Below are 14418 nucleotides of genomic sequence, written 5' to 3'. Positions count from 1 at the left end.
AATCTTTCCAGAAGCAAAGCGGGGCGCATGCGCTTTGTGGGGCTAACAACTCGCTTGCTTCCCACGTGGGAGAGTTGGTTTGATTACACAATTGGGAGCAGGGGGAAGGGGAATTGCAGAAGCGCCGCCCCTTAAATACCTGAGCGGCCTGCCTTGGGCTTCTGGCTGCTGCAGATTGTATTGTGTTGTCGTGCTTTGCGGTGCGGTGCCTTACATTGCGTTGCTTTGCGGAACAGAAACTGGGCGAGGCTCTTCCTGAGAAGAAGGGCCGCTGCTTACGGAAGGCTGGTGCGATCTCGGGAGGTCGGTACAGCGGTGAGCACGCTTTCCGCCAGTCTTCCCCTCCAGATGGGTCGAATTCCATCTTCCATTATCTCCTGCTTGCTCAAGCTGGCCGGGGATGATGGACGTTGTAATACAGCACACCTGAGGGCATCCGTTTGGGGAACGCTAGTCGAGGTGGAAGAAAGTGGAGCCCGGAGCGGGGAAGGGGCAGAGGAGTAAAAGAAAGAAAACGTCTGTTTGGGCGAGTGGGAGAATAACTGCGGCGAGAGAATTATATAAAGTTCATATAAACAGGTTGATTATTATTGGTTCTTCATCTGGGAGCTGGACAGTACTGATGGTTTTCATAAATCAGATCAGGATTTGATTGCTTTATTATAGGCATATTTGTTGCGAGGGGAATATTATTTGAGGGTCAGGACTATTACAGGCAAATTAGTAACTATACTGTAGACTAAATTTTGGAGAAGGAAGAAGCTGCCAGTGGGTGTGGCTCCTGGGCCATGTTGGGTGTGTGAGGAATTGAACGCAAAGGTCCACTTATGCTTTACCTGTGCAGGTTGTGACAGGGAAAAAGGTAGCAAGGTAGTTTAGCAGCGTGGTTCTTACCCTTTCCCTTCAGATCCTGCTGATTTCTCTTAAGAATCTAGACACCCACCGTGTTATAAACAAAAACCTATTTGGCTGTTTATTTGCTTCTGTCTTTCATTCAGAAGGTTTTTTGTGTGTGTGTGTGTGTACGCTTGCCTCATGATTTCTAGCCTGATGCCTTAACCATTACACCAAACTGACTTTCTCAGAAGCTTAAGGTTGCTTTTTTTCTGAAAAGGACATTATGCTTACAGGCATTATCTTATACTTGTAATTTATTGTAATTTTTTACATTTGTAATTTATTGGACGTTTTAAAACCATGTATTTTAAAACCATGTATTTAAAACCCATGTTTTAAAACCATAATTTTTTCATGGGTCCCACCTGTGCTGCTGAGTCCTCTCTGTACCATCAGTTGAGAACCTCATAATTTCAATCACATGAAATTATGGGGGTCCAGTGTTACGTTTGCCTCTAATGTGCTGGTGCTGCATATTTCCCCTAGTCTTATCTTTAGTAGGACTAACCAACATCACAAAATAGCCCACCAATTCTCTACTTTTTCTCCCTGGGAGAGATTACTTGAGGTGTTCCAGATCCATGAGATGAGAGGATCCAAAGGAGGGTGATGCTGTTTTTCCATCATGCCCCCTGTAATTTGCAACAACCTTCCTCTGGAAGCTAGGTTGCTCCCCTCCATGATGGTGTTCCAGGAAGTTTTGAAAACTGACATCTTCTGGAAGGCCCTTGTGAATGACTCTGCAGCATCTGAAGCTGCATTTCTTTAGCTAGTTTATTGGTTATATTATTCATTGTGTGTATTATTTTTTATTTTGTTAAACACATTGTTATGGAGGTTTTATATCATCTCATTGTAAGCTACTATGAGATGCTTAAAATTTGATAGCATGTGCGTTTGATAAATAATTGGAAACTGTTCAAAGCAGGGTAAGAAACAGTTGGCTAAACATTAAAACTAAGGAATGTATGATGTTTGATGACAGCCTTAAGAAAGATTGTGACACCAGATAGAAAACTTTACTAGATTAGGCTGCATGAGATGTGTGATTTTCAAATTACAACTAGGGCTGCCAAAATAAAGACGTGTACATCAGTTGATCCCCCATTTCTGAAAACATAAAATCCATGTATTACCCATATCTGTCTTAATACTTGTGCAAGCTGCTTTTTTTTAAACAACTATTAAATTTTAAAATAGAAACAGTAAAAACTAACAAAAACTAATATTAAAGGAAGAAAATAAAAAAAAGAAAATTAGAAAAAAAGAATGACCAAGGTCAGAAGTGTGAAAAAACAAAGATAAAGGAAGGAAAAGAATTGACTTCTGACCTTCCTCACAAGATATAAATAACAGTATACATCAATCTCTTGCTCTAAGTATGACATAACTTTCATTATTACTATAATCCCATATTATTTCTAATATCTATACAACATAATTTCATTTTTTCTGTTTCCTGCAGAAACAGAACAATTTCCAATGAACATTAAAATTACACAATGTCTTTTCTCAAATAAAAGCCATCAGTTTCACCGTCTCAGCCAACTCCATCAGCTTCACCATCCATTCTTGTAGATTGTAGATAATGCCAGATCCTTCCACCTTTGTACATATAAAAACCTTACTGCTATCATATATAAGAACAAAATTCCATAAATTTAATAATTTTTTATTAAATTTATGGAATTTTTAATTAATGTTTTTAACAGTCAAAAATAAATTCATTTTAAACTTACCCAACTTATCATTTTCCCTTAAAAAAATTGTGTGAACTCCTTGATTGAAAGCAAGAGTAAATGTTTAGACAATATAAGAAAAGGAGATAATATGGGATGGTAAGCAACGGAAACCCTGCCGCCTGCGCTCGCCAGCTGGGCTCTGCTCTAGGAAGGAGGCTCTGGCAAACCATTTCCAAAACAATTGCCTTGAAAACTGCAAGGACTCGTCCAAGCAGTCACTGCAGGGTCAGTAATGACTGAGCGCAGACAAAAAAAAAAAAAAATTAAGTTTAAATAAATACAGAGTAAATTAAGTGACACTAAATAATAGCTGGAGGCAATATAGACCCAAAAGGTACACATGGGTAAAACTGATAAACTTCCTAAGTAAGCTAACAATTTGAGATTATTGATATATGCATGGTAATTGATTTTCTCATCCCATATTGCAGATGGCGGCGCAGTGTGTAACAAAAGTGGAGCTGACTGTGTCATGTAACAATCTCCTGGATAAAGATATTAGCTCCAAGTCAGACCCACTTTGTGTCCTACTTCAGTACACAAGTGGACAGCAGTGGTATGAGGTATGATATAATGAACCTTGTGATGCTTAATACCGTCGGTTGCTTTGTTATTGGGAAATATGAAGTTTAGGAAGTCCTCTTTTGACTTTCCCCTTAAGAATTAGGACTACATTGCTTTTAAACAGATGTGCACCATTAACTATTTCAAATGGCAGTTTCTACACATTCAAGCAGTCTAAGAACAGTTCTGTTTCTTTTTCCTTTTATTAGAAAATTCATTTTGCTGTTTAAAAGTTCACATATAGAGTTGCATCCTACTTTGCCATTCTGACAAAGAAACAGAATAGTAGTTCTCATGCCAGGTATCTTGCAAATCTTTTCCAGAGGATTGAGTGAATTCTTTGGAGATGGAGTGCACATGTAGTATAGGTAAAGGAGAAGTGTGAAGGGAAGTCCCATTAATTGAATAGAAGTTCCTGGATATCAGCTATGGTCTGTACAGTTATATCCTATACAGTCTGTCCACCAGTGAAACAGACACCATGGGCAGAATATTCAATTTTCCATCCTCCTTGCTCAGACCTTTTCCTCCCACATCTCCAAAATTTAGGGAGATTATATGATTCTCCAGATCAGAGTAGATAAGTATAGAAGGGGAGCCAGAAAGGAGGAAATCTTATGGACAAATGTAAAATATACAAACATTTTCAGTTCATACTGAATTATTGTATGTACAAAAACTAAATAGATAATTAAATAATGCATCTATTACATAATGAGTAGAATGAGACTTGCTCTTAAATCAGTTTGATGAAATTGATTGGATTTAATTATTATTTAAAGTTCCATCAATTTCATTGTATCTGCATTCAGTGTATTAAGCCTGGGTTCAGCCCAGTATTGCTTCATCCTTAACAGCTTTACTGTGTCTTGTACAAAGATTTAATAAAATATTGTCCATTAAAAAGTAAACATTTTCTGGTTTTGCTAAAATTGCATTTTTTGTTAAAAGACTTTTCATAATATTCTTAAAAATAGAAAAAAAGTGGTATACAACATGTATTTCATATTTATTTGAAAGTAGGTTCTATCAAAATAAACAATTGGCCTTTAATTATTGATGTAATCTAAAATTATATTTACTTCCTTTTATTCCATTAATAAGGTTTTTTTTTTTGTAAAATGTATGTTTTAGCAATCTGGGAAGGAAAATCTGTCAATATTCTATCATTTTAAAGATTTTTTTAAAGGTTTCTTCAGTGCCTAGTTGTATTGTTTACACTTTACAGTACAGTGGTACCTCTAGTTACGAACGCCCCTCCTTACGAATTTTTCAAGATACGACCAGCTCCAGCCCCAAAAATTTACCTCTACTTGCGAACTCCGCCTCTACTTACAAACCGGATCCGCGGCCATTTTCCCTGCTACCACGCGGTCGCGGCTTCCTGTGGGCGAGATCGCGGTAGCAAGGAGACGTTCGGTGAGGCTTGTGGTGTGTTTTGTGGCGTTTGGAAGATTTTTGTGGCGTTTGGAAGGTTTTTGAGGTTTAAAAATAAAATGCATATGTTTCAGAACTGTTTAGCCGTATTTACATTGAACCTTATGGGGGAAATTTACCTCGGGGTGCGACCAAATTCGGAGGGCGGATTAGCCGTATTTACATTGAACCTTATGGGGAAATTTGCCTTGTGGTGCGACCAAATTCGGAGGGCGGAACGGATTAACCGTATTTACATTGAACCTTATGGGAAACTTTACCTCAACTTGAGACCAACTTGAGTTGCAACCAGAGTCACGGAACGAATTAAGTTCGTAACTAGAGGTACCACTGTATTTACAGCATAATCTTGTGCAAGTCCAGTTATACTTACTGAGTTTAATGTGTATTATACTAATATAGATGGGCATGGGATTTCATATTTACCCCTATTTTCTTTAGTTTTTTTGTGGTGGGGAATGTATTTTCCAGAATGCTCAAACAGAAGTGTGAGAATTTTTATTTCTTTATAATATTATGTGATGAACTACTGTACTGTATTACAGGTTGATCGCACAGAAAGGATCAAAAACAGTTTGAACCCCAAATTTTCCAAAAAATTCCTGATTGATTACTATTTTGAACTAGTTCAGAAACTCAAATTTGGGATTTTTGACATTGACAATACAACTGTTCAGTTGAATGATGATGACTTCTTAGGAGAATTTGAATGCACACTAGGACAGGTACGTGCAAACAGGTTCTGGACATTTCTTAAAATATAATAGTGGCACTGGCCATGGGAGAAAAAGTCCAAAATCCATTGACAAGATACCTTTATTTTGGCAAGAGGAGTTCTTTTATAACCAACTTGCCTGATTAAGAGGTCTTGAAACTTTCAAGTTTCAAATGATTTTTGTTTAATTCCAATTAAGGTATGATTCCTGTTGGTTTCTTTCTGAAAATTTTAATTGCTTCATTTACCATTTAATTTGATCCAGTAAATGGGACTTGACCTGAAATCCCATTTATGCTAAAATTAATTAACTTGCTATTCTTTGCTGTGATACAGTGGAATGGAGGAAATTACTACTTACTGTCTACCTGATTTTCAGTAAAAATCTTAAACTGTCTTCTTCAAAAACAGTTTGAAGATTTTTACCAATTTTCAAAACCAAAATCAAAACTGATCTGGAGAAATTAAAAGCAAGGAATTAATAGGCTACTTAAAAATGTTTCTGATGACTAGTGCGTGTGTGTGTGTGCGCGCGCGCACGCGTATACCTTCAAGCCAGTCTTGACATCTGGTGACTGCCTGGAGGAGTCCCTGCAGTTTTCTTGGCAAGGTTTTTCAGAAGTGGTTTGCCCTTGCCTTCTTCCTAGGCTGGGAGAGAGTGACTGGCCCAAGGTCTTTGCACCTAAGGCAGGACTTGAACTCAGGATCTCCCGGTTTTTAGCCTGGTGCCTTAACCACTACACCAAACTGGCTCCCTCAGTTTAACCTACTCAGTTACACTCTATGATTCTGTGGTTAAAAAATAAGGATGGGTGAAGGCCTTATTGGAATGTTTGTCCACTTTGGTGGTTGAGACATAATAATCATGGCTTTTTATACTATTATTTATTAAACCAAGAAGAACTGTAAGGTATACATGGTTTTCTTTTTTATTCTCATGTATATTGTTGCTTCTCTCATAGCTTCCTTAGTGCAGCATTTTCTGTTACATCTGAACTAGGAAACTAATTACATTCTAATTTTCTCAGCCAGATTTTTAACTATGGCTATAAAAACAAGGTTTTTAGTAACAAATCAATCAGTTGGGCTTTTAAGTGTATCATGTAATATTTATTAAATATTTTATCTTTTAAATTGTTTTATCTAATGTCAAGTCTAGATTATGTTTGTAACTTGCTCTGGGGCCTTTTGGCTGTAAGTAAATAAATAAATATAATTTAAATTAAATGTAAGTAAAGAATTGAAGTATAAATAAACTAAGTTGTAAGGATGGCTCACGAGGAAATGGGCAGTGATGGAGATTATGGGTTTGATGATAGTTTGTGACTTAATAAAACATCATTTATTGCCCCAGTCTTTGCATTTGGAACAACCTCCAGTTACTAGAGGTAGTTATTGTTTAGAATAAATCACTTTCTTTTCCTGAATATTTCTGCATTTTACAGATTGTTTCTAGCAAGACACTTACCAGACCTTTAGTGTTAAGAAATGGCAGACCTGCAGGAAAAGGTGTAATTACGGTATGAAAACATAGCTGATTTTTTTCTTTTAACCAAAAATTGATTGTTTTTTACGCTTGCTCTTTCCCCTGTGTTTCTTTTTCTCTCTCCCCTCCCCCCAGTATATAAATACAAGCAAGAGAAATGAATGATTTGTCATTTATGGAAAAATGAGGTCGTTCAGCACAGTGTGATTTACTTTTCTGCAAATATGAATATAAAGTTTTGTAAAGTGCTTTTCCATAATCATAAAGTCTTTTTTATTGCTTATGTTTTCCTGCTTTGTTCAATATTTCTACTTCATTTTTGTGGTCTTAAAAATACGGAGTTATATCTTGAATCCAAAGACTATTTTGCCTGATGCTGCATACTAAATTTGGATTTATTTTTTCTAAACTGTAGTCTTGTTTGTTATTTTCCAAATTGTTTGGAAAATTAGAAGCATTTTTTTAAAAAAAAGTTCCATATAGGATGGCATATGGGTCTTTTATTCAGATGAAAGCAAGGCAAAAATTTCATTGAGAAAAGCCAGGTTTTTAATGGTTAAAAATAAAAAACTTACCTGCGTCTGCACACCATCTGCATTTCCTGTATGTTTTCTTGAATGTTCTAATAAGAATATATTTTTATTGCTTCTGAAACTAATAGAAATGTCATGTGTACTTCTCATATCTTCCATATTTTTGTTGTTGTTTGATTCTTAAAAGAACACATAGCCATATTTTATTAGAATGGAGTGTCTTATGGTGAATATTGATCTGTGTTTACCCAGATTAGTGCTGAAGAAATAAAAGATAACCGTGTGGTCATACTTGAAGTTGAAGCAAGGAAACTGGACAATAAGGTGAAATAACTGGAAAAATGATAAGCTCACTCATTTTAATTCCTAAAATTTGTTTCCAGGGTTGCGTATCTGCCAGTAGAAAGGCAGTGGTTAGCTAAATATGTTGCACCCCATTTTCTAGTTGGAGGCCCTCCACAGCAATATTTCTCTTGACATGTACCCTCCTAAGTTGCTGTTTTAAAAATTGCTGTATTCAGGCTGTCAAGCTATGGCACTTTTCAAAATTGTAAACCTGGTCCAAACTGTTGGAGTAAGATCCTGGTTTTGGATTGTCGTAATTTCTTGGTTCAGAATTAAATTGACTAAACTGTAGTTTCCAAATAAGTGGAATTCAAATAGGAAGTGTTTTGGAGAAGGAAGTTCTATAACCCAAATTATAATACCAAATTATGACTGGACCATTGCATCTGTATTGGCCTAAAGATGGAAAGTTATTTATTTTCAGATACTCATTTTTGGGAATGAACTGGGAGGATATGGCATTGGAATAGTAAAAACTGCAACAGTTCTGTCTGTTTCAGGAAGGAGTGGTTATATTTACAATGATCTTTGCATAAACAGCTTGATATTTAGACTGACTTTTCATATCCTGTTTAATCTGCTAGTGTCTCCTAGAGAGCAAGCAGAATGAAGGCATGTGTTTATAAACAATGCAGTCTACATGACCATAGTATCAAACTGGACAGCAGTATATAATGTGATTTCTTAGGTGTTTTCTGCTTGAAGATTTTTTTTTTTTGGCCTGCCTAGTTTGTTGCCATTGTTCCTTTTTTTAGAGAACAATGTTTTTTATAGTGTGGTACTGTTTTATTGTTATGTGCTCCCTGATTTTTCCAAAGAAGAACGTGTATTATGAAAGAAATTATCCTTAGGCCCTTTGCAGTGCTGCCAGTGAGAGGGAACAAGCACACTGTGCTTTGGGCAGCAGGACAATTACCATAAAAGAATACAAAGTGTTATTTGCAAAATAATTTAAAATAAATTGCTTATTTCTAATTCCAGGATTTATTTGGAAAATCTGATCCTTATTTGGAATTCCACAAGCAGATCTCTGAAGGAAAGTGGGTGATGGTGCATAGAACAGAAGTAAGTTCATTCTTTTCTGGGTTTGGCTATTTAAAATCACAGCTTATTTCAGCATCTTTAGCTCTGATTTTCTGAAGCTTTGCGACTCAATTCTGAACGGATAGCACTTTTAAAAAAAACAGCTTTAAGTTTTAAGAATATTTTTTTCATTAGATTTTTTCTTGATAGAACAATGTCAGTATTGGAGTAAAGGCAAACCGTCTTATTCAGTGATACATTCATTATATTCTTGGATAAATGTGTGCTAGTTGTCTGAATAATTAAACAGCAGGTATTAGCCAAAATGATTTATTGATAAATTATGCTAATATAACTAAAAGTACATTTCATACTTTTATAGGTTATTAAAAATAATTTGAATCCTGTCTGGAGGCCATTTAAAATCTCTCTCAACTCTTTGTGTTATGGTGACATGGACAAAACAATCAAGGTAATATTGAAAGAAAGCAGAAGTAATTTATCATATCATTATCAATTTATCATAATTTAGAAGAATTTTGAACATACTTTTTTAATTATTCAGAACCTTAACATAGATTCCTGTTCTATGGCTTTATGAAGTATGAATAAATTTGTACTGTTAAATAGGATTTGCTAGTGCTGCTCAGAAAATTAAAGAGATTTGTAAATATGACAGCAAAAACACTGCTGGATAGTGAATGACAATGTCAAACAAGGAACATTTTATTACAGTCAATGACCAGAATATTAGAGATAGACCTGAAGTCATGAGAATGTGCATCAGTTGACATAGAAACTGTTTATTCAAGCATTTCCCTAGTCTGGTGACATCTACTTGTGTTAAACTATGTTAGACTACAATTCCCACCAACCTCCAACCAGCAGGGCTGTTGGCCAGTCTTGGGCTGATGAATGGCCAATAGATGCAGGTTGGGGAAAGTTGGTCTAGTTCCTCCTCAGTGATACCTCTGTAATTGATCTTATGTAAGATTATTTTCCAAACCCACCCATCATTCTCAAATGTGATAAATTAGTAGCTGGCTGGGTTTTAGGAACCATTTAAAAAACTACTTTTGCTTATCTTTCATCAGATCTGTTGTTGCTTCTATGCTTATAGCTCTGTTACCTGATATCTTTGGGCCTTATTTCTTTCTTTAATGGGATAATGTATTTTAAACTATTTAATACTGTCTTGGAATTTAAACACCACCCTGATAGCCATAAGCAACAACACTTTCCATTCTCTAAAAGTGTTTGCAAGAATTTTGAGCTTATCTCCAGGACTGCTTAATGTGATACGTGCATAGTTTGTTTCCCAGAAGTTCTGTCCACCAACCCCCCAGCCTTATTTATACTACTAGTAGTACTACTATAGGGCTTTCAACTTTAAAAAAACAAAAGAGGAAGTGAAGCATTCAGTAGCAAATGCTGAATCATCTATCCAGGCAGCAATTTCTACAGCAGACGAACAATGCCACCTTATCTGTTCACTCATATCTTTATTTCCTTGAATTTAAGAAGGATTTTTTCAGCTTATTAATGTGGATTTCATCTTGCCTTGTTAGCTTTAATTCTTTTTGTTTATCCATATTTTGATTTTATACTCTTTTTATTTTGACCTACCTTTCGTTATTTTTCTTTTCCTACGAAAATCATTAAAAAATGGTAAAGGCCATATTTTTATAGTGTCATTCCTCCTGTGTGCCATGATCACAATTGGTATTCTAATTCCGTAGGAAAATTAATCTTTCCATTTTCATCCTTGCATAATTAATAACACTGTTTATCAATAAACCATTTAACATGAGTCTCGCTTTTGATGGAGCAAAATCAAATGTTGTGAATGTTTTGATCTGTGTCATGCTTGCAGCCTGAACTTTTTTATTAAGTACATCTGGGAAAATGGAAAAGCTTTGATAGTTTCAGCAATTAAAAATCTGATGTAATGAACCAGGCAGGGAAATATTATCTTATAATGACTGAACAATGCTTTCATACTTTATGCACACCGTGTCTTATGTAGCTGCCTATTTCCTTGTAGTAAGTAAAATAACTTTTCTATATCTTCCTGATGCTGTTGTTGTTTTATGTGTTCAAATGGTTTGTTTCTATATTAATTCAACCATAATACACAAGTATCTCACTTTAATACCTCATAAGTTATCTCTGAAGTGTGTCTCTTTGCGTGCTGAAGGAGCAAGCATGAATTCTTTTTTTCCTATAATGGGTGGGAAATGTAACAATTATAACTCTCAGTATGTGATAAAACCTATATTAAACATTACATTCAGTAAATATCTCTTAATGATTTGTTGACTGCTATGTTAACTGTTGTGCAAAATTCAGAAATGACCATAAAATACACATTGAAACATGGGTATTTGTTCTCTCTCTCACTCCGACTTCAGCTTTATTCTGTGTGCTTTCATTATGTGAAAACCTGTTTCCACATATCATCTTTGGTAATAGGAGTTCCTGCATGTTTGCATTAAAGGGAATGTCCGTGCATGCATCTTAAGAACATTAACCAACATTATTTTTGGTTTTTGGGACTTCCATCCTTTGGCCTCTTATGGAAGATTGGATTGCAGTGTTTATATATTAGACTGGAGGTGACAGTAAACTCACAGAAAAATTATCACAAATGCAACTTGAATTTCCTCAAAACTTAATTTTTAAAGCAGAGGTACAGATATATGTACCTGTCATGTACCTGGGGCCAAGATGGGGGCTTGCACCAGTGGTAGTGGCTTGTGGGGTAATTGATTTTACTCCCTTGTCATCTTGAAAGTTTTTAGTTTTATGTATAGGATTTGTTTTTATAGCCTGATTTTTTAAGTAAGTAATTAATTTTAATTAATTAATGTGGGTATTTATTTTTTAACTGTTTGTGGGTTTTACTTTAATTGTGAGCTGCCCAGAGACACCAGCTGGTGGAGATGGGAGGCATACAAATTTAATAAATAAATATTAGACATGTAGTGGCACATAAAGTAGTAGTGCATTACTACTACTGTTGCATTCAGTCTTTGGTGGGCAGCGTTTCTAAAAACAAAATTGACTATCACATATAGCTATATTTTGGTACTCAAATGTCATGATACCATCTACAATATTCTAGGCTAATGTATATTTCATTTTAGGTCGAGTGCTATGACTATGACAATGATGGATCGCATGATCTCATAGGGACTTTTCAAGCTACGATGTCTAAACTGAAGGAAGCCTCTCGACATTCACCAGTTAGTCTGTTTATATATCTTTATCATGTTAATTGAAATGAAAGTGGATGTGAACATTGCTGGTCTCCTTGGGGGCTTGCTAAAATAAGGAAGTTGGCTCAAGAGGGGAGCCTGTAAATAGAGTTATCCAAAATGGCTCATGGGGCAAAATGAAGAATGCTGTGCAACATGATAGCATCTGCTTGCTTTCCCTTTCTCTTTCTTTTTCTCACAGGTTTGAGAGCAATTAGGGCATTTAGCCCTGGACTGCTAGTTCCAAAATAGTTATTATTACTTGCAATAGTCTTGTAGTATGGGCCGAATGCTACAATATTATTAGTAATAATATTACTACTATTACTACTATTAATAGCAGTCTAAAAACCAGTGAATATAAAATGTTCCACAGATTTGCTGCTTTTCTTCAAGCAAGTAGTTTTTCCATGCAAGTCTTGTAAAAGCAATTGACAACTATGCTTTCCATGACCTACGAGGCAAAGTTCAGAACTGGATCTTGAATTAGATCCAAATCTTCATCTGAACAGGATTCAGACAAAGGTGGCCAAAAATAATATGTGAGAGCAAGCTTCTAGTTAAGCAGACTGGGGATCACAGTCTAAATACGTGCTGCTTTTACTCTTACGTTTCCGTAGATTGAATTTGAATGCATCAATGAAAAGAAGAGACAGAAAAAGAAAAGCTACAGAAACTCGGGGATTGTGAGCTTTAAACATTGTGAGGTCAGTGTTTTCAAAATACTGTGTTCATATTTATGTGGGCATAATAATAGGTAAATATTACCTATTGTAGTAATAGGTAAAGGAAGTGGAATGATAGTGTTTGATTTAATGGTTGTACTGGAGGAAAACATTTTTCATCTTTGCACTGTGACTAAATCTAACATTTTGGCTGAGCTTCTACAATTTTATGAGGTAACTGTTTGCCGTATTTTATTCATGTGTTAGATTTTTATCCTGCTTTTTTTAGGAGCTCAAGGTGTCATTCCTTCTATTTTTTCCATACAACTACTCTACAATATCAATTAGGCTGAAAAAGTTTCACTAGTGCAGAACTCAGCCTTTGGCACTAATCTGGTCCACTGAACTGGCTCTTCCTTGTTTAGCAGAGGGGAAAGATGGCAAATACAGCATTGCTTCAGCCGCTGCACATCTTTCCTCTTTGAGAAAAAATGAATAGTTGAAGCTAGTAAAAATTGTGCAATACCTGTAAAATACTGTTCTGTTTCAAAGGGGAAAAGGTGCTTTGAAGCACCTGTCTGCAACTCCTTAAACCAAATATATATATTGAGAGTTCGTAGAGGGTAGCTGTGTTATCCCAGGAAAAAATGCAGCTGCTTTAAACAGTGGCAAGCAGATGCTATGTTTGCACCCTCACATGCTCTGAAGTACCCTTTGGCCTTAGAAACTGAAACTCTGCAGTGCCTTGTGGCTCCTCCTGCAACAGTAGGGCACTGATCCCTGAATATTTACATCAAATATCTTGCCTGGAGTTTGCATTTAAAGTCAACGCTTGCATTTCTGCCATTAGGGCATTGCTATGAATATTAACAGTTCCCATCTCATAGCCCATCCCCACCCCCAATTTAGATATAGAAAACCCTGCCTTTAAGAGCTGTTGGGACAAAACTAGGTTGCGAAAAAAAGTTGATCACTTCGTTTACAATCCTGAATGTATCACTGCATGACTTTTCTACAGGTTATCACCGAATGTACTTTTCTTGACTACATCATGGGGGGGTGCCAGTTGAATTTTACTGTAAGTAAACTATAATTCTTCTGTCTTAAATGATAACAATAAGCTCTATGCATTTGAGAAGGACTGGATATATGATGTTCCCATACCAGAAATTGCCAATTGGATAAGTACTAAAGTGCTGGCATTTTCACATATAAGAGACGTGATGTGCATGCTGCTTTTATTTCCTGCTTGCGTTCAATGATACTCTGTACTTTTAAAAAAATGGTTTATGCAGCATTGCTTTAGGGCAGTGTTGTCCAAACTTGGCCACTTTAAGATGAGTGGACTTCAACTCATGGCTGGCTGGGGAATTCTGGGAGTTGAAGTCCACTCATCTTAAAGTGGCCAAGTTTGGACAACACTGCTTTAGGACTAAGTTTCTGTAACTTCCTAAGTCTATATATATATGTATCCTAATTGCCCTCAAAGAAGCTCAAGGAATCATAGGTAGTTCTTTCACTGAGCAACCTCTTTTGAATTAGGTTTGATGGGAAATTGGGTTTGAAAAGAGGCATTTTATTTTATAGGGAATTGGGAACTTTTCACTAATCTTTAAACTTCACACAGCTTGTATAAACAAAATCCTAGAAATCTGTTAATTTCATAAGGGGGGGGGGAAAGCCTTTCAAATTTTCCCATACGAACGTAACCTGTCCTATTGATTGGTATTAGAACAGTTAATATGGAACAAAGT

The 14418-nt window shown here is 36.0% G+C and overlaps 1 protein-coding gene across 3 annotated transcripts in view; it reads left to right on the top strand.

Annotated features, from left to right (window-relative positions):
• Positions 1-53: 53 nt before the first annotated feature.
• CPNE3 (copine 3) overlaps positions 54-14418 on the top strand; it is a 28779-nt gene continuing 14414 nt past the window's right edge. Inside the window, exons 1-10 of one of the 3 annotated variants that reach the window (XM_088149153.1) lie at positions 54-315; positions 3071-3202; positions 5186-5365; positions 6801-6875; positions 7627-7698; positions 8701-8784; positions 9125-9214; positions 11889-11987; positions 12620-12706; positions 13683-13742. In XM_088149153.1, coding sequence (XP_088005279.1) covers positions 3071-3202; positions 5186-5365; positions 6801-6875; positions 7627-7698; positions 8701-8784; positions 9125-9214; positions 11889-11987; positions 12620-12706; positions 13683-13742 — 879 coding nt within the window. In that variant the 5' untranslated portion in view covers positions 54-315. The remainder of the gene's footprint in view (positions 316-3070; positions 3203-5185; positions 5366-6800; positions 6876-7626; positions 7699-8700; positions 8785-9124; positions 9215-11888; positions 11988-12619; positions 12707-13682; positions 13743-14418) is intronic. The other 2 variants (XM_007432311.3, XM_007432312.4) reach the window with 2 other exon arrangements.

Source organism: Python bivittatus, unplaced genomic scaffold (genome assembly GCF_059951505.1).
Source record: "Python bivittatus isolate LINGU-HERP-01145 unplaced genomic scaffold, Pbiv_v1 ctg000590_np1212, whole genome shotgun sequence".
NCBI lineage: Eukaryota > Metazoa > Chordata > Lepidosauria > Squamata > Pythonidae > Python > Python bivittatus.
The sequence above is the reverse complement of the archived record's forward strand: the minus strand, read 5'-3'. Positions and strand labels throughout refer to the sequence as shown.